The 21,048-nt window shown below is 37.1% G+C and overlaps 1 protein-coding gene across 1 annotated transcript in view; it reads left to right on the top strand.

Moving 5' to 3' along the window:
• The window catches only part of ERP44 (endoplasmic reticulum protein 44), a 92,904-nt gene extending 72,351 nt beyond the window's left edge, over nucleotides 1-20,553 (top strand). The window contains exons 8-12 of the mRNA XM_055427145.2: nucleotides 1,880-1,996; nucleotides 4,290-4,401; nucleotides 5,274-5,415; nucleotides 16,280-16,382; nucleotides 18,498-20,553. Of these exons, the coding sequence (XP_055283120.1) occupies nucleotides 1,880-1,996; nucleotides 4,290-4,401; nucleotides 5,274-5,415; nucleotides 16,280-16,382; nucleotides 18,498-18,599 (576 nt within the window). The 3' untranslated portion in view covers nucleotides 18,600-20,553. The remainder of the gene's footprint in view (nucleotides 1-1,879; nucleotides 1,997-4,289; nucleotides 4,402-5,273; nucleotides 5,416-16,279; nucleotides 16,383-18,497) is intronic.
• Nucleotides 20,554-21,048: the final 495 nt, after the last annotated feature.

Raw genomic sequence — 21,048 nt, 5'->3', positions numbered from 1 at the left:
AATGTATTAAAAAGCAGAGACATCATTTTGCCAACAAAGGTCCATATAGGCAGAGCTGTGGTTTTTCCAGTAGTCATATATGGATGTGAGATTTGGACCATAAAGAAGGCTGAGTGCCGAAGAATTAATGTTTTGAATTGTGGTGCTAGAAACGACTCTTGAGAGTTCCTTGGACAGCAAGGAGATCAAACCAGTCAATCCTAAAGGAAATCAGTTCTGACTACTTATTGGAAGGACCGATGCTGAAGTGAAGCTCCAATACTTTGGCCACGTAATGCAAAGAGCCGACTCATTGAAAAAGACCCTGATGCTGAGAAAGATTGACAGGGGATGGCAGAGGATGAAATGGTTTGATAGCATCACTGACTCACTGGACATGAACTTGAGCGAACTCTGAGAGATGGTGAAGGACAGGGATGTCTGGCATGCTGCAGTCCACAGGGGTCACAAAAAGATGGACACAACTTAGTGACTGAACAACACCACCAAAATACATACATATAAACCTATATATCGGAGAAGGCAATGGCAAGCCACTCCAGTACTCTTGCCTAGAAAATCCCATGGATGGAGGAGCCTGGTAGGCTGCAGTCCGTGGGGTCGCTATGGGTCGGACACGACTGAGCGACTTCACTTTCACTTTTCACTTTCACACATTGGAGAAGGAAATGGCAACCCACTCCAGTGTTCTTGCCTAGAGAATCCCAGGGACGGGGGAGCCGGGTGGGCTTCCGTCTATGGGGTCACACAGAGTCAGACACGACTGGAGTGACTTAGCAGCAGCAGCAGCAAACCTATATATATATGTATGTATGTATAACTGATACTCTGCTATACAGAAGAAATTAACACAACATTTTAAATGAACTATGTGTGTGAAAGTCACTCAGTTGTGTCCAACTCTTTGTGTACAGTCCATGGAATTCTCCAGGCCAGAATACTGGAGTGGGTAGCCTTTCCCTTCTTCAGGGGATCTTCCCAACCCAGTGATCGAACCCAGGCCTCTTGCATTGCACATGGATTCTTTACAAGATGAGCCACAAGGGAAACCCAAGAATCCTAGAGTGGGTAGCCTATCCCTTCTCCAGTGGATCTTCCCAACCCAGGAATCGAACCAGGGTCTCCAGTTATCAGGGAAGCCCATGAATAACTGTACTTCACTAAAATAATACAATCAGCTACTTTCCTAGGTGTCAAACTCTGGGAAAGTTTGTGAGCTTCTCTGTGCTTTAGTTTGTTCATTAGTAAAAAACAGCCATGATAATACTAGTACCTGCTTTATGGGGATGTTTTGAGGATTAATTGAGTCAACACATACAAGGTGCTTAAAACACGGACAAGGTGATAAAACAATGCTTGGTCACAGTAGTTGTCTTAGGTAATGTTAGCAATTTATCATTATTTTAGGCACTTCATAGGTACTGATTTTGAGTGAATATATAAACAGATAACAGCAGTTAATTTTAGAGATAGCCATACCTTAGATTTAAATAGTATCATGTGTTTTTCAAGGCTTTTTCACTGGAAGTCTCCAACTTTTCTTCTGACATTTTTGAAGGGAGAGATAGCTCAATTAAATCATTAGGATAATTCTTTTTTACCCCACACCTGCTGGCTATTGATGAAGATACTGATAAGCATTTACTTGATGCAAATCCAAGGGAAAGCGGAAGGTTTAGGCATCACAGATTAGATAATCCGGTCCCTGATAATCATAGTTAGCAGCTTATTACCATCAGTAGTCCTCTTTCTCAGAAGTTCCATGATTTTTTGCTTCTTTTATATCCCATGTAGATTTTCTGAGCTCACAGATGGCTTTAAGAATGCAGTTTTGCTAGCACAGGTTAGATGTTTACTTTTTTCTTTGTTTTTGTAACAGCATTCTGCTCCAGATATGGTGTACTTGGGATCTATGACAAATTTTGATGGAACTTACAATTGGATTCAAGATAAATGCGTTCCTCTTGTCAGAGAAATAACATTTGAAAATGGAGAGGTATGGCTTTCTAGTGTATGTTGTTATTTTTAATTAAGATTTCCTAAAAAGCAAGCTTCTTCTACCCATCTTACTGTTTTAACACAGAACTTATTATTACAGTGAACACATCATAGCTATTTCCATACTACAGGCCAGTGGCTCTCCACTTCTGCTGTCCCAGAATCCCACTGTTGTATTTGCCACAGTAGCAGTGTTTCATGACCACCTTGAAAATGAGTTTGAAGGTGATTCTGATCCCACCCTTGGTTGAAGATTCGTATTTAAGATTGCTTTAGAAGCAGTGTTATGCAGATTTTAATAATCCTTTGCTTTGAAAAGGTTTTTCTGACTCCTCTCCTAAAAGAATGAAACTGTGTTCTCTTTCCATTGTAAATAATGAAAGCAATTATTATTACCATGTAACTGTCCTCAGCGATCCCATGTGCCTGAAATAAAGCCCATCTCCAATTCTTAACAACTCCCATAAGAACCTAGAAGGTTGGAGGAGCAAATACAAAGAGCTGTGTCTGTTTTTAAACAGACATCTCTGTTTTTTTCTGTATTTGAAACATAGCTTTCATTTCATTTTACTCCTTCACTTTCAAAAGCCACAGCCTAAGAATGTAATTTAAAAAAAAATTTTTTTAATTAAAACTTTCAATATGTATATATGCTTCAAAAGAATTATAAGTGCATAGCTCAGGTATTAAATATACAACTCAAGAAATTATCACAGAGTAAAACTCTCTCATATAATTCCCACCAAGTCAGAGGTTGGCAATTCTGTAACAAGTCAGTGAGTATTTTAAGGCTTTGCAGCTCATACAGTCTGTGTTGCAACTATTCAACTTGCATCCTTAGACAGTACATAAATAAGTGTGGTTGTGTTGCAGTAAAGCTTGCTTGCTTGGTTATTGTCTTAGTTTTTATCAAGTGAACATCCTTTCTGCTTTCTCAGTTCCCTGGGCTTCAGGTATGTTTATCTGAATTAATTAATATTTTTTGCAGCAGCAGCTCATTTACACCTTAGAGACTCAGAAAGATCTAGTAACCTGTCATGATTATTCACCTGCTTTGGCAGTTCTTACAGGGTTAGTTTCAAAACAGTTTAAAGGTACAGACCTGGAAAATCTTGAACAATCAAACAGAGGTCTGTCCTTCCTCCCCCAACCCTGCCTCTCATCCTATAGTAGTTGGCACATTTAATGAAATTCTTTAGACTTGTTATATTTCATAACCAATTACCCACAAATCCTTTAAAATATGAGGAAAGATTTGTTAACCTGTAAATCTGGTTGTCTTGCTCTCTTTCCTGAATTCTTGACTACCTACTTGTAAAGAATATATTGGTACAGATGTGAACATGGGTACATTGGAAGCTCTAGTAGGTTAAACTACCAGCTACTATGTTAATGTATGTAAATTAGTTTAGCAAACTAATTCACATAGATATTTTCAAACTACTAATTTATTACTTCTCTCTTAACAGTTGTTAATTCACCTATATTTGTAGGATTTTGTTTTGTTTAAACAAAAAAATTTGTTTAGTTACAAAATCAGTTATTTTGTTTATTACTAATAAAGTAATATATTTGTTACTACTTTTAACTTCTTAGCTCTTAAATTTTCTAAAACAGAACATGCCACATGTGAGGCAATGAGAAAACATTCTGAGAGTTCAGAACAGATTCAAGGTATTTTTGTTTGTGTATATGCACAGGGTATATACATAAACATACACATATATAGTGGAAGTATTTGTTAATAATGTTGATAGATTGTATATTGATTGAAAACTATATTATGGGGTTTTTGTCTTTTGCTGTGTATCACACTTTTCTGCTGTTGGTAGGTCTCATGTAAGTGGAGTGGTTTTTGCAATAAACCTTAGAATAAGCGTAAGTTTGCAAATCAGTTAGATTTATTTATGGCTGTACACTCAGTTTTTCAGTGTTATCTGTGAAGAGTGTTTATCCTCTCATAAAAATCAACATTTTGAAAAAGAACAGCACAATTCTTCCTTTAGTCAGCTCAGTTTTTAAATATCATGGCTTCATCCAGTACTAGGTCACAGGTCAGCCCAGGGGTTACCTTAAGGCAGGTCAGTTCCCACGGTACAGCAGGATGCATGGGGCCATTCTCAGTGGTTCCTTCTTCCACTGAGGCATGTATTTACACCATTGGTCTCTTTTTCCTGGAATGTTGCAGCTGCTTTATGTTACGTAGGCTGAGGTTAAAATTGTTCCTACCTAGAAAATAGAGAGCTGAATGGAGAGGCCTGATCATTCTCACTGAATACTTCTCTATACAGGAACTGACAGAAGAAGGACTGCCTTTTCTCATACTCTTCCACATGAAAGAAGATACAGAAAGTTTGGAAATATTCCAGAATGAAGTAGCCCGACAATTAATAAGTGAAAAAGGTAGACAGATTAAGGTGTTTATATCCTTCTTTTCTGTGTTGTTTTACTTTCCCCCCTTTCCATTACATTAATATTGACATAAGCATATTTGGATTAAAAACTTATTTTAACTCAACTCGTAAAATTACATGAAAATATGGGGAAGGGAGGTATGAGCAGAGATAATGCAAAGCAGTAGCTTTAAAAAAACAATTTTTTTAGTTCTTTAAAATCAAATAGCATGAAAAGTGGGGTCATGGGTGGACAGTGTGTTTTAGGCACTTTCTTCCAGCACCTCGATGCTTGTCTAGTCCTTTTCTAATAGTTTCAGAGATATTGCTGAGAGGACTTAACAACCTGATTAACATTTACTGTATTTCTAAATGAAAGTAAGTTGGGTAGTTCTCTGCAGACTTCTCCAAAGCATCAAAAGGGAATTTGAGTTATCACCAGCTTTCCCTCTGTAGTTGGAGAAGAAAGTCAAACAAAATAGACTGAAGGCTTTGTATACAGCCATGCCCTTATCAGTCTCTGTAAATATTTCGGGGGTTGCATTAGATTAAAAATCAACCAGTAGGGACTGGAAGGGCATCCTTGATGAAATGAAGATGTTCCCATGAGAACAGACCAGGATAATCTGCAGGGCAAATGATTGCCCAGAAAAATTTTAAATTCACTATTGCATTTCTAAAGAAATTATACTGTCTGCCTTAAGAATTAAAATCCTACCTCTTTAAAGTGTTGTAATATTTAGATTTTAGTCTTTGTGGTCTATATTACTCTAAAGCATGTTAGGAAGTTTTTAGTATATCACTTTTTATGAACTTGCAAACTTATGAAAATATAATAAAGAATATTCTAATCTATCTCTCCAAATTCTGTTTCTTTATAAGGTACAATAAACTTTTTACATGCTGATTGTGACAAATTTAGACATCCTCTTCTACACATACAGAAAACTCCAGCAGATTGTCCTGTAATAGCTATCGACAGCTTTAGGCATATGTATGTGTTTGGAGACTTCAGGGATGTATTGTAAGTATTCATTTTGGTTTTTTAAAATTACTGATATGTGTCTCAGAAATGAACTTAAATTTTTTGGATATTTCAAATAATCCTATGTTGAAACAGTAATGCTTTGTTATTTGGAAGGAAGAGTTTTTTTTTTTTTTTTAAACTCCAGAGTGTAATATGAATGACTATGGGGAATTTCCCTGGTGGTTCCATGGTTAGGACTTGGTGCTTTCACTGCTGTGGACCTGGGTTCAATTCCTGGTCAGGGAACTAAGGTCCCATGAGCTGAGCAGCACAGCCAAGGAAAACAAGAAAATAAAATGTTAAATGACAATGAGAATTATGATATATCCCTATAGAAATGCCTGCATTAGATGATTTTAAATGCTTGGGAATTAATTTCTGAAAGAAAATTTTTGACCTATGAGAAATTGGTTTTGAATTGAATTTAGTCTTTGTCATCTTATCAAGGGAGTAAGTAGGTTAAAGAAAATGAATAATATTGGTGCTCATTTGTGACTGTGTATCAAGAATGTTAGTGGTATTTAAGACCAAAAGATGGCTATGACAAGGCGTTTATAAAGGCATACAGCTAAGAACCTTTCCAAGAACAGATATGCTTTCTGACTCTGTTCTCATAGTGTTAATAAACAAACCTAGTAACTACCACAGATATTACTATTTATATCAGCTTTCTGAGATGTTAGATACAACAGTTAAAGTGGAAATGTTTCTTCATATATGAAAAATTTAAGCAATACAGGTATTAATTCAAAATAGATCTTTTCTTTTCAAAATTAATTTAAATATCATCCATTTTAGTGTTTAAAGATTAAATTTCACAGTTTGAGGGTGATTTGAAGTCCTGTTGCAGAATGGATTACCTCACTCACTTCTAAATATTTTAATAGAGATATGGTTGTTTGATAGAAGATTCTCAGTCCTCACATAGAGGAGGTCTCCATTTGGGGTCCTCCCTCAGGCAAGTCATGGGGTCGCAAAGAGTCGGACACGACTGAGCGACTTTCACTTTCAGGCAAGTCACTTTACTTGTTCCTTTACACTTAACCTGTGGTTGGTGGTACAACCTTCCTAATGAGATTGTTATAAAAATGAATGAGAGATGATGGTTGTGTTATGAACCATTAAGTACTTAAAAATACTAGTTGTTTTTACCTCAGCAATCCCCCTCCTGTCCACTCATGCAGCCCACTGTCTGTACTTGTTCCCCTCAACATCGCCTTTCTCCAAGCCCCGTCTCCTCTCCTCCATGAAAAACTTCTCCAGAACATTAGCTCCTACCTTAGGCGTTAACATCTCCAGAAATCTTGAATCAGTGCCCCTCTGCTGAACCCTGTCAGAGCACTTACCACATTATAAAACCCAATTGCCTATTCCCAGCTTATCTCCTTTTTCTACCTGGTTGTCAGTTCTTGGACTGGACTGGGGATCCAGTCTTAGTAAACTTTTTATATTATATATAAACCATTGGTTTATATTATACAACTGTCATATAGAAGACCCAGATAAATATTCAGTGAGTTAATATATTAAGTGGTATTCTTCTGAGTGTAGGTAAAGTGAAAACATCTAAATTGCTGGGCACACAATCTAAATTGTGTGAGCATTGACTGTTGTGCTAGACAGAAATGTCTTAGCTGGTTGTGTATCCTCTTCCTCTTACTTTATTGGCTTGCCTACAGAGGCTGTAAACTCTAGCTAAAAGAACAGACCTTTTAGGAGAGCAGGCAGCTGTTGTAGTGGTTGAGTTCACTTCAAGAGCTTCCAGGCAGTGACAGTGTTTGGTATTAAGATTCTGCCCTCTTCATGGGTTATTTGCATGAAGTTTTATATTTTCCTACCTCTGGTAGTGGACAAATCTTGGGTTGATTATTTACTTCTTCCTTTCACTGTAAATTTACAGCCCTAATTATGAAGTCTCAAGTTAGCCAATGTCAAGAGGATGCTGACTCAGGTTAGGTTTACTATTCAGAAACCAAACTATGCCCAACTTGGGCTTTTATTCCCAGGAACGTTGTTACACATGAAGCGAAACCTGTGACAAATTTCACATTGGCTATCTTTTAAGTTTTCTCCTCCAGTTCTGAAGTCAGATTTAGAACACTCTATTCTTTCCAGTCCCATCTTGGTGTCTGTTAGAGTACCCAAACTAAGATCAATGGTCTTACTATTTATCACATGACCCAATCCCCCTATCCTCCAGCCACAGTTCACTGGACCAAGAGATGGGCATGTTACCAAGAAAAGCTAATTTATCAGCTGGCAGCACTCTCTCTCTGCTTGTGCCCTAGTGCAAAAAGACACTGAGTCAGTAAAATTCCCCAAAGAAACATGGAAATGGGAAATGATCATTTCTCATCCTGCAAGTGTTGAGTCCTGTGAGCAAGGAGGGAGATAAGAGAAGTGATTATATTTGAAGCTCTGAAACAAATTACTTTTAATTTCTCCTTTAGGTGCCTGATTTCCCCTCCTAGGCACTGTTTCCTCTAATATTTTTTTAATTATAAGGAGGCACATGCTGTGTGAGCTACAGACTGAGCCTACGTGAATAGATGTTAGTGTTAAAAAATAAAAGACATGCAGCAAAGTGAATCTGACACATTTAATGGCTTGTGTAATTGTTATTGTGCTGCATGGTAATTAAGGCTTAAATGATAAGCCGTTTCCATAAATTACTGTAATTACTATTACTTTTACTTAGTAACTCAGCAGTTCTGGAGTCAACTGGTGGAAGTATGTGGTGGTACGGAGAGGGAAAGCAGATTTATGATGCAGTCTCCTCCCATGCTAAAGGCAGGCATTGCAGCATGGTTCAGGGAGCTGCTAACCAGTGTTCTGTTCATCTTTCAGAGAAACTGAGGTTAGCCACTCCAGTACTCTTGCCTAGAAAATCCCATGGATGGAGGAGCCTGGTAGGCTGCAGTCCGTGGGGTCGCTAAGGGTCGGACTCGACTGAGCGACTTCACTTTCACTTTTCACACAATGGAGAAGGAAATGGCAACCCACTCCAGTGTTCTTGCCTGGAGAATCCCAGGGACGGGGGAGCCTGGTGGGCTTCCGTCTGTGGGGTCACACAGAGTCGGACACGACTGAAGTGACTTAGCAGCAGCAGGGATGTAACATAACCAGCAAGGCCACACCACTAATCACTGGCAGGGCTAGAAGTCATGTCAGAGTATATTGAACCCCCAAACCTCAAGCTCGTAACACTTGGTACCAAAACAGTTACATTTCAGTACATACAAAAGCAGTGTAAGCGTGAATGTGAAAGATGTTTGAAGAGGCACTGTTAATACCTGAAACTGAATCACACATCTCTGAATACTTAGTTGTTTATATATATATATATAGTTTGACCAGACTGATGTCTTACCAAACGTAAAGGAAAAGATTTTATATGGAGGTGGAATGGGGGGAAGTTTTGAAGCCTAAGCACATAGGGGTAGGCCTAGGAAATGTTTGCCAGTCCTGAGAGAAGAGAATAAATGATGGGGTCTAGTGTAGACTGTTGAAGGGCTTTCTGGAGAAACTTACCTTCTGAATGTGACCTGCAAATCCCCACCATCTGTTCCTTTGCTCAGGGGTTCTTACGTAAGTTCCCACCAGAGCCCCAGTGACGGGAAAAAGCAGCAGGACAAACGTCCTGAACAAGCTACTCTAAGGCTGCTCCCCAATTCTGGAATCTAGGTCATTTATTTCAAATCACTGCATCACTGAAAATTATGATCATAATTCCTTAAACTACTCAGGGGGCATGGTTGTGGTGAGGAGATGAGAGAGGCAACATGAAACTGAAACTACAGGGGTAGGTATCTCCCTAATTTAGCAGTTTGGTTGCTGCTATGATGAACTAGCCTGTCTCCTTCAACTTAGAGGGAACAAACCAGGAATTGAATGAGATGATAAAAAACTTGGAGGGATAGGTAAAAAAAATGTTTACCCTTATAACCCTGACAACCTGGTTTCGTTCTTCATTATCTAGGGGTTCTTTTTTTTTTTTTCAAAACCCAAATCAGGCTTTTCTTGATTGAAAAAAATAAATGGTGCTGCAAAATCTTTTATGTGTGTGTATATATATATATATATATATATATATATATATATATATATATATATACACGTGTGGGTGTGTGTTATAGTTTTATTTATTTATGGCTGTGCTGGGTCTTTGTTGCTGTGCCAGCTTTTGTCCAGTTATGGTAAGCAGGGGCTACTTTTCATTGCAGTGCACAGGCTTCCCATTGCAGTGGCTTCTCTTGTTGCGAAGCACAGACTTTAGGTGTAAGGGCTTCAGCAGTTGCAACACATGGGCTCAGTAGTTTTGGCTCATGGACTCTAGAGCACAGGCTCAGTTATTGTCACACACGGGCTTAGTTGCTTTGAGGAATGTAGGATCCTGGACCAGGGATCGAACCCTTGTCTCCTGCGCTGGCAGGCAGACTCTTTACCCTGAGAATCTTTTTAAAAAGGCAAATATTTAGTTTTCATCATCTCTTGCTATACTAAGTGCTTTGTGGTGGCATTAGTAGATGTTCATTAAATGCTTTTGCTTTTAGTTTCATCACTTGTTATAAGATTAAGAGTTTGACTATTCTGAATATATGTATCTGGAATATATCCTAATATTTATCAGTAACTCATCTGCCCTATTCTCTACCTCTCCTGTTCATCTCTGTAGTTTTAATTCTCTGAATGTGTCTGTCTTATCAGCCACTGGGCTGATACATACACAGTCGTCCAGGTTCCTAAATACCATTTTTATATTCCTGTAACATACTTTTTGTATACCTGATCTTGATATGTAGTATTTATAAGTACTTCTTATTTTACAGATCATTCCAATATATTTTTACCTTATTTGGTTTTGCCAGCAAAAGAGACATCAAGCACTGACAGAGCCAGGCACTGTACCAGCCCTACTTTACGCTTTTATATGTGTTTTCAGTTCATCTATAACAAGCTTCAGTTCAGTTCAGTTCAGTCGCTCAGTCGTGTCCAACTCTTTGCAACCCCATGAATCACAGCATGCCAGGCCTCCCTGTCCATCACCAACTCCTGGAGATCAGTGGAGAAATGACTCCAGAAAGAATGAAGGGATGGAGCCAAAGCAAAAACAATACCCAGCTGTGGATGTAACTGGTGATAGAAGCAAGGTCCGATGCTATAAAGAGCAATATTGCATAGGAACCTGGAATGTTAATGAGTCAAGGAAAATTGGAAGTGGTCAAACAGGAGATGGCAAGAGTGAACGTAGACATTCTAGGAATCAGTGAACTAAAATGGACTGGAATAACAAGCTTCTTAGAAGGTAGATATCATTTCTACTTTACAATCAAGTTAAGCTCTGCAAGATTTAGAAACTTCACTAAAGTGGAGTCACTAAAGAGGCAATGGAGTACAGTGGTTATGTGCACAGACTCTGGACCCAGTCTGTTATCTATTAGTTCTATCACCCTGGGCAGTTTCCTAAGACGTTTATGCCTCTGTTTCCTCATCGTGAAACAGGATAATAATTTTACCTAGTTAACAGAGTTGTTGTGAGTATTAAATAAATGTGTATAACTCTTAGAATGGTGTCTGATACATGGTTAGTGTTTACAAGGCATGATTATTATAGGCACTAATATATTTGGATTTAAATCCAAGTCTGTGACTATAAAAACAATACAGTTAGATAAATAAAGCAGTTGTTCTCACTTCACATATCAGAAAGCTGAAGCTCAAAGAAGTAACTTAAATGACAAGATACAGTGTTTTTATACTGTAATACATTGAATGAGTTCAAACTATTGTATAAGTTGAGTTAAAAAGTAGTAAACAATACTAGGAAATTGAATCCAGCAATTAGTGAAAAAAGAATAATATATCAACAACCAAGTGGGCTTTATCCCAAGTATGCAAGGCTGGTGCATTTAGTCATTAGTGAAGTTGCTCAGTCGTGTCCGACTCTTTGTGACCCCATGGACTGTAGCCTACTAGGCTCCTCCGTCCATGGGATTTTCCAAGCAAGAATACTGGAGTGGGTTGCCATTTCCTTCCAGCCTTCAAAAATCAATGAGTAATTAGGCATATATATACCGATTACATCAACATACGCAAGAAGCATTTGACAAAATTCAATATCCATCATGACAAAAATGCTTAAGAAACTGGGACTATATGGAAACTTCCTCAATCTTATAAAGGACATTTACAGAGAATCTACAGCTAATATATTTAATGGCGAAAGACTGAATGCTTTCCTCCTAACATCAAGAACCAGGCAAAGATGTCTGCTCTCTGTGTATCTGTTAAGCATATAATTTGTCCCTTATTTCTGATTATAAAAAATATTTTCTTTGTGGATAATTCTTAAAGTTGATAAAATGCCAAAGAATAAAAATCACCTATAAATCCACAAAAGAAATCTAGATGTATGTATGTGTTATAAAATTAGAACCATGCTATTTTATAAATTTTCAACTTATCCACACATTATAAACATCTTCCCATTCATCAGTATTTTTCCATTATTTCTAGTGGCCAGATAGCTTGCCTTTGAATGGATTGTTTCATGATTTGTCTAAATAACCTCTGTTGTTTGAAATCCAGGTTTTTCCCCATGAAAAAATAACACTGCTACTAATGGGACTTTAGGACTTTACTTGATTCATCCTCATTAACATCCTTGTAGTTTCGGTGCTATGGGACACTTTCCCCATCGTGATTTTCCCTTTGTTGGTGGGGGAAACGGCTCTTTCATTGTCTTTTACTGATTGTGCTTCTTGTTTTAGACCCTTTGTCAAAAGTCATAGTGCTGTGCTATCCAATATGATAGTTAATAGCCCTATACAGATACTTAAGTTTACATTAAATTAATTTAAATGATATAAATTTAAAATTTAGTTTCTCAGGTACTCTAAACCCATTTCAAGTGCTCAGTGGCCATATGCAGGTAGTGGTTCCTGTATTTGACAGCATAGATATACAGTATTTTTTTGTCGTCACACAAGTTCTGTTGGATAGTTCTGCTGTTAAGTATTTGCAGTTTCAAGGAACAAAAAAACTCACCTGGCGAAGCTCAAAACCAGGGGGCTTATGCTGAAAAACTATTAAGAAAATGACAAGGAATGGAACTGCTTGAAGGAAGCTAGGCTGCACCACTGCGAGTGCTGGGCAGCTGCTCTCTTCTTCCCTTCCTCTGGGGCCCAGAAGCTCTTCTCTGGGCTCTCACTTAACATCTGCTCCATCCTCCTCTCTGGAGAGCAGCTTTTCCTTCTCTGCTGTAACTTCTGCCTGGACGCAGTTCTGATTTACCATGATGGGACTTAGCCTGAACTCTCTCTGACTTTTTAACTCTCATCAAATCATCTGACTGCATTCCTTAAACCCCTTGGCCTACATCTCTAGACATCTGATTGGCTCAACCCACATAGATCGAGTCCCTCTCCACTCCAAATTATATGTCCCCCATTTTTTTGCAGCTTAATAGAGGTATAACTGACATATGGAGCAAATGGAACTCTCATACATTGACGGTGGGACTGCAAAATGATACAGCCACTCTGGAAGACAATTTGGCAGTTTCTTAAAAAGTCAAACACATACCATGCATATAACCTAGTATTTTACCTAGAGAAATAAACTTATGTTCACACAAAAACCTATGCCCAGACATTTGTGGTAGCATTGTTTACAATCACCAAAGTCTTGAAAGAACCAGTGTCTTTCAGTGGGTGAATGGATAAACCAGTTGTGGTATATCCACTCAATGGGATGCTATTCAATGAATAAAAGAACAGACATTTTTATGCATGCAACAAAGGGGATGAATCTCAAATGCAGGGTGCTAGGTAAAAGAAGCCAGTCTCACAATTTCATATCCATGACATGCTGGAAAAGACAAATTATGGGAATAGATCAGATCAGCAAGAGTTAAAGGGAAGAGGAAGATAGGAGTGAGTGTTGGAATTGTTCTATTTCCTGTTTGTGTAGGTGGTAACAAGATGCTACATGCTTATGTTAAAACTCATATAACTTAAGCCTAAAAAATGAATTGTATGTAAATTTTTTAATAAAAATACTTCTCACCTCATATGCATTTGTCAGAACTCGTTTAAATAATACACTTCTGTTTTGTGCATTTCACCATGTCTAAATTTTGTATCACCTAAAAATAAATACTATAAGCAAACAAAATAGTGGAGGATGAGAGAGAAACACTTAGGGGTTCTAATTAGAAAAAGTATACCCTAAGTATGAAAATATAATTGAATTTATTATAGTAAGGGTCTGTTTATCTTCCTTTTTAGCAGATAATTATGTTGTCTGTTTTCTTGACAATGTATTGTTGATTCGCTGATTGTTACCTAATAACTGGATAATTTCTAGCCACAAGCTAGATAAGAGCTCTTTGTCATCTGTTTTTCTACCACATCAATTCAGATTCATCCTCTCTCTCTTGTCTTTGCTTTTGCTCACAGTTCTCCCATATGTTGACAAAGCGGAAAAAATCAAGTAGGGGAAAAATCTGTTTTGAGTGTACTCTGTGAATCTGTTACACTTAAGGTTTAATTGTAAATTATTTCTTGACTAGCAAAAGCAATTCACATTATATTGGTGTGACCATCTTTGAACATTTTAAAATAACAAACTAGCAAGGGCTTTATCTTAAACATTATAGATTTGCAGTTCTTTGAATATATTTGAGCACTCTGCTGTGGGTGACAATAGATGATGTCAGATTAAATTGATATCCTCTCAATGTTTGTGTCTGGTGCATGTGCAATTTCTTCTGTGCCAGAGACCCTTTCAGAAGCATTCTGTCAATACAGCTACCTGACAGCCATTTGTATTTGTAAACTGTGCATTTGGCACCTGCTGACCTCTGTTGCATTGGAGCTAGTGGGGAGCCAAAATGGGTGTACAATAAAGTTATTGGCTGTTAATCTCAGTGGGAGTTATTGAAGAGAAGAAACAGCACTTGCAGGACCTCAGGAGAGGATAAAAAGAAAAATTGGTAACATTAACACAAGCCAGGTATGCTACCAAAACAGTGATTTAAAAAATCAGTTCTACTGAAGGAAATAAAATGTTTGTAGACCTGCATTTTAATTCATGCAGTGGATTGGGGGGAGGGGAGAAATGGGTTTCTATTTTAAAATTTAATGAATTTTAATTGATCTCAGTAGAGGCCAGATCTCTACCAGGATCTCAGCAGAGGACAAACAATTCATATGAGCAGAAATAAAAACAATGGAAAAAATGCTTAATTTCTGAAGAGATGGAAATCAAAATGCTGGTGTCTTTTACTTATCAAATTAGCAAAACAGATTTTAATATTAAAGACAAAAGTGCTGGCAAGACCTCAGAGAACAAATAGGTAGACAAGCAGTAGTCAATATTGATGTTCTGTAACCATAATTTTCCCACTTTGTTTAAAGTTCTTACACATTAACTCATCACTCCTTTATCAGATATAACTCAGGGAAATAATTGTGAAGTCAAAGGCTGGTACTGTGTAAATCTGCTTAGCTTTATACTGGTCTGTTTTGCTGCAGTGCATGTTTCTGTCCTGCAGATGTGCTCATACCATAATTGGTAATTACAGGAGTGATGTCAAATATACAGTGAGTTGTATGGTTGGAGGGCATCACTGACTCAATGGACATGAGTTTGAGCAAGCTCTGGGAGTTGGTGATGGACAGGGAAGCCTGGTGTGCTGCTGTCCATGGGGTCACCGAGTTGGACACAACTGAGTGACTGAACTGAACTGATGTTGATGTTATTTTCTTCAGAATAGTTTGAAGCCACTAAGGAAAGCTTTTTCACCATAAAAGACAATGCCTTTGTCTTTGTGATGTATGAAGACTTTTTTTTAAAAAAAGGCCACTTTGATGGCCTTGAGAAGTGCTTTGATTTTCACAATGTTAAGGTAGCTGGTGAAATGGCCTGTGTAGTTTAAGTTGTGAAGAAAGTTCCCCCTCTGTTTAAGAAAAATATGAAAGAGCTAAACCCTAGTTTAGATTATTTTGATAAAATTTGTTATGCTGGCAGTGAATGCCCTGCATCTCAAAAAAGACTGCTGAGCTCCAGGTTAAGGTGTCATCTGGCTGACAGGGATCAAATGCTGGAGGAGGCTGAAGGGCGCTAATATTTTGTTCTAGGCTTTTAGTAGTAATCTGGTTACAAACCTACATAGAGATGACTTATAACCAATTAATTTTTTTCTATTTCATAGTCTTTGTCTCATTTCCTTTGTCATGAATGTGTAGAATGGTGGAGAAGCCTTACATATTTGGAAGCACCATGTCATTCTGAAGTGCTCACATCAGTCTCTGTTTTCTATGTGATTCTCTTTATTTCCCATGGCTTAAAATTCTGCCTGCCAAATACTTTGCCAAATGGATGTGGAGCTTTGTAATATAATCTTCCTTCAATTAATTCAGGACAGACCTACATAGTTTTAAGTGATTAGTCCCTAACAATATTCTTCCCTTGAGCTCCTATTATTTTTAGTGTAATTTTGCAGAACATAAGATTTTGCAGTTATATATATTAAGGAAAATTTATAAATGCCCAACATAAGGGAATAAGTCTTAGGACACCTTGATTCTGAAGCATTTGTTACAGTAAGCATAGAAGAATTTCTGTAGAACAGGTGCAAGCATTGGAACACAAAATTAAGTACTAGACATCATGATTTACAGCTGTGTGAAAGTGTTTGAAATGTACCTGGCCTGTTTGTTTGTTAGTAGTTTTGGTGGGTTGGTGGGACTGTAGGTAAGTTTTTTAAAAACTTGTTTTTAATGTTGTAAAGTTGGTAAAATAGAAATAAGTCCATCTAAATAGTTTAAGCTAAATTTTTGTTTTACTTTGGTTTTAGAATTCCTGGAAAACTCAAGCAATTTGTATTTGACTTACATTCTGGAAAACTACACAGAGAATTCCATCATGGTCCTGACCCAACTGATACAGCCCCAGGAGAGGTAGGACTCCTGTTTGTTTCTCAGTGGGAACTCTTTTTTTCTTTTTCAATTAGTCTTGAAAAGACTCTGAAGCTCTTGCATAAGCTTGAGTTTCCAGTCCTGAATATTTTTGTAAAAAAATTCTGAACTAGATAATATACAAATTATCTTCATTTAAAAATTTTAAACCTTCAGAAGAGTTGTAAGAATATTACAATATAGTTCCTTGATCATACAAACAAAGGTTGTCTGGTAAGTCCTTGGTGGAAAATGGCCACAAAAAGGTTAAATACAGTTAGCTTCATATAGAAGTAGGAAGCAGGAATTAGAAGCAGGTAGACTAGCAAAGAAACCAGTGGATTGCATTAATTGCTTAAGCCTTCCTCTGTGGCTGAGCGTGACCACCACCCTATAAAGAAAATAATGATTTGATATCTTAAGAGCCTTCATCACCATGGTATTCATAATGCTCAAAACTTACAGTTTAATGCAGCTTTTCCGTTTGAGATGTAGAATGCTTGACAACTGTTTACCAATACAATTTTATATTTGCTTGATATACAGATACATATTTTTAACCTGAGAATTTTCTTCTGTTCCAAGTTACCTTGTAAATTCTTTATAAGTACCTGCTTTGTTAAACACCCTTAAATTTGCATTTTGATGCATTATTGATTTATATCATGTCTGTTACCATTATACTGAAAGGGAATGATATATACCAGAGATGATATATACCAAAACACTTATGCATATGCACAGAACTTCAGTACACTGTTTTTGCCGAAAGAACCACCAAGTTATTAAAGAAAAATAAAAACTAAGTGAATTTTTAAGAGTCAAATTAAGTTCAGAGTTACCAGTTACTTTTGGGAATCTGACAACATGCTTTTTTCCTTCCAATATGAGATCAGATTTTCTTTGATAATTAAGCAGCTATAGATGCTTAATTGATGCTTATAGATGCTTGTTGGCAGTAACCCAAAGTAGGCCTGCTTAGTATTTTATCAGATTAAGTAAAGATGTGGCTTGCCATTATTGTATTATCCTGATTTGTTTTAATTTCTATATTAGACACTCAGCTTCATGTATTTATCTTTGCATACTAGTACATCAGTTCAGTTCAGTCCCTCAGTCGTGTCCGACTCTCCGCGACCCCATCAATCACAGCCAGGCCTCCCTGTCCATCACCAACTCCCGGAGTACACTCAAACTCACCAAATACATATTCATTTCATAGTCATATAGTTTCAGATTAATTAAACCAAACATATCTCAGCAAAAAATAACATGTTTTGGGGAAGGGTAATGTGACTAAGTATAAAAAGTAAAGTCTGTGGATACATTGCTTCCCATGTGCCATTTTATATATATATATTTATATATATTTATTTATATATATTTACATATATATATATCGTGTAGTACATGTATTATGTGCCTGTGTAAACTACAGGGAATATTAAAACAATAATAATCACATTTACTTTTGAGGAGCTCACAATGTAAAGGATAGACTGCACTGTCCTTTTGAAATTCTTCTGTGTCACTCTTATATTTCCACTGGATATTTTTATGTACTGATGGTATAAATACTACAGAAATTTCTTAACAGTATTGAAGTGTTTTTCTTCCTTACTTCAACTAGGTTTTTGTAATCGCTGACGTCCAGATCTCTATCTGCAGAATTGTTGTTGTTTATTTGCTAAGTTGTATCCAACTCTTTTGCAACGCCATGGACTTTTGCCTGCCAGGCTACAGGTGCCTTTAATAAGCTTAGCAGTCATTTGTAAAATGGAAGGGTTTTGGCCAGCTTAGGATTATACTGCCTCTACAAAATATTCTAGGAAAGCACCCAGGTGTCAGATGTTTTGTTTCTCTACCACACCTCAGTAACTGTCATCAGATCAACGGTTAATGGCTGTGGTAGCCCGTGCCTTGGAGAATCTGAGTAAGGGCATTTGAAACAGGGAAAGCAAGATTTCAAACTCAACTCTTTGTCTTTGGCACATAGTAGCTATAGTTTACTAATTATTAATAAATAATTATAGGGCAATTACCATGCATCTAATACTCCTATTAAAATAAAACTATAAAATATATTGATATAAAAATGTTTTATTCTTTCCCATGTAGGAAGTCCAGGATGTAGCAAGCAGTCCACCTGAGAGCTCCTTCCAGAAACTAGCACCCAGTGAATATAGGTATACTCTATTGAGGGATCGAGATGAGCTTTAAAAACTTGGAAAAACAATTTGCAAGCCTTTCAAACAGCAGCGTCAACTTACATGGTGGAAATAGTAAACCTATATTTTCATAATTCTATGTGTATTTTTATTTTGAATAAACTGAAAGAAGTTTTGGGTTTTTTAATTTTTTTTCTCCCCGACTCAAAATGTAATGTCATTTAATATAGCCTCTTTTAAAAAAAATCTGCTAGGGTTAAAAATAAATAAAAATCAGAGGCCTATCTTTATTTTAAATCTGTTCTGTAAAATTTTTATAAATCAAGTGAAAGGTGAGACTGCCAAGATATATACCATTAACTTGCACTACTAGGCTAGGGAAGACTTAGGGATGTTTCCTGTGTAGTATGTGTTTTTCATTCTTTTCTCTATATATGATCAACTCTGTTGGTATTTTTAGTTCTCACATTTCTCAAAGCTAAAGGGGTATATATTCTGGATGGCTGGGGGGAGGGGGAATAAATTAAAATTTTCACACTGTGTACTGTGTTTTACTGATTAGTTGGATATTGCTTATGAAAATTCCATAGTGGTATTTTTTGGATTCTTAATGTGCAACTTAAACATACTATGAAGAGGAGGAGAGCCATAAGCCAGAACATTTGGCAGGAATTGTCCTTATAAATTAAGAAAAAAAATGAAAAGTGTTATTAAATTTCTATGTGTTTGTCTAACAAAGTGGCATATGGATGGCATTTAAAACTGAATTTTACCTAAATCTGAGGAAAAGGAGATACTAGTGGAACAGATTACCAGTATTGAACTAGATGACTTTTAAGGCTCCTCCTATCATGACACTTAAATTTCCAAAGAGAAAAACCAGCAGAGAAAATTTATTTCAGTAATTCTAACCTTCTTCCATCATGTAGTCTTGTTCTAGTTGTATAGATCAAAAGCAAAAACAATAAGGCACATTTTTTTTCATTGTAAAATTGTTAAGGGGGTCCCTACGTCCTCTAGATTCCCTGATTTCCTAGGCCTGAAGCATTCAGTCAAATGGGTCCCTGTGCCAGGCCTCAGTACTGCCAGGGAGCAAAACCAGAGGGAGAAGACCCTCGGTGTCATATCAGGAAGCCCAATGCCAGAGGACAGGTTCAAAATTGGCTTTCCTCTGGGCCTGGGTTGGTGCTATAGGCCAAGAATCATTTTATACTTGGAGTCTAAGTCAATCCCAGTTTGGGGAAAGATTATTTTTAAGCTTAAAAGGCTGACATGTGCCATTATATGTAGTATGTAATATATGTAACATCTTTCAATTCTTTTAAAATAAATATTTATAATAGATATTTAATGATTGTTATTTTTAAAAATCAGTCTCAAATTCTTTGTTATGCATGACTTACCCATCATTTCATTTAGACTAATAAATGTTAATAAGGTAGTATGGGGCATGTTTAATAGAAAATGCTAGAAAAGCAGGACAGAGCTTCCTAAAATTTGGGCCTTAGTTCTGTTCTCTCCATTGCTTTTAATCAGTAACTTTGAAATCAGAGCTACGGTCTTCAGGTCAGAAGATGGACCAAATGTGAGGTGGTCAGAATGAAAACTTAGAAACATTAAACAAACAAACATACAAAACCAAAAGCAGCATCTGCAATTGACTGGAATAAATTTGTAATCCTGTAATTGGCTTTTAAAAAATAGTAAACAGAAGATAACGTTTAAGAATTGGGTTGCATAGAATTGGTTTGAGAGTAGTCATGATAAAGGCCCCAAAGAACACATGTTCAGTGTGACCTAAGATAACACAGTGTGATCTAAGTGGCTTGTTAGATTAAGTGGATTTGAGGCTTTATTTAGCATTTATGCATATGGGGGCTTGTTAGACTGTAGCCCTGCCACTGTCTTCTCCAGAGTGTGAAGCCACTGAGGGCATGCAAGGATACTAAATTTTATGCCTGTATTGGGACAATAAACATCAATAAATGTTTACTGAATGAATGAGACATGCAGTGACGTTGGGTAATTTTTATACCTGAAATGCTCAACACTCATCAGGATTTGGTGCCCGGTTTTGTAGTCACTAACAAGCTCAAGTGCAAAATAGATGAAATGCATTAGAGAAAGTTAAGTTCTTGCCACAGGGCTAGTGCAGGGTTGGGGTGGGGAGGGGGCCTGTGGAGCTGATAGTTTAGGGCCTTGTATGCCAAGCTAAGGAAGAGGTTTTTTTACTGTATCTTATAGCCAGTAGAGATCCATCAACAAATTTAAGCAAGTCAGTATGTTCATAACACTGTAGCAGAGGTCTCAAGATAATTAAATGAGTGCACTGGAGGAGAAAGAAAGGCAGAGCTAAGACAGGGACAGCAGAGATGGAGAGAAACAAATACAAGAGGTCCCATAGGGATTTGTCACCAGCTGGATGTAGACAGAGAAATTCAGGAATCTAGAACTTAAAATTTAGACTTCTTCCCCTCTGAACCTCTGTGAATCAGAGGATA

This window comes from Moschus berezovskii, chromosome 7, assembly GCF_049115385.1.
Source record: "Moschus berezovskii isolate FMDL1 chromosome 7, NW_MosBer_1.0, whole genome shotgun sequence".
NCBI lineage: Eukaryota > Metazoa > Chordata > Mammalia > Artiodactyla > Moschidae > Moschus > Moschus berezovskii.
The sequence above is the reverse complement of the archived record's forward strand: the minus strand, read 5'-3'. Positions and strand labels throughout refer to the sequence as shown.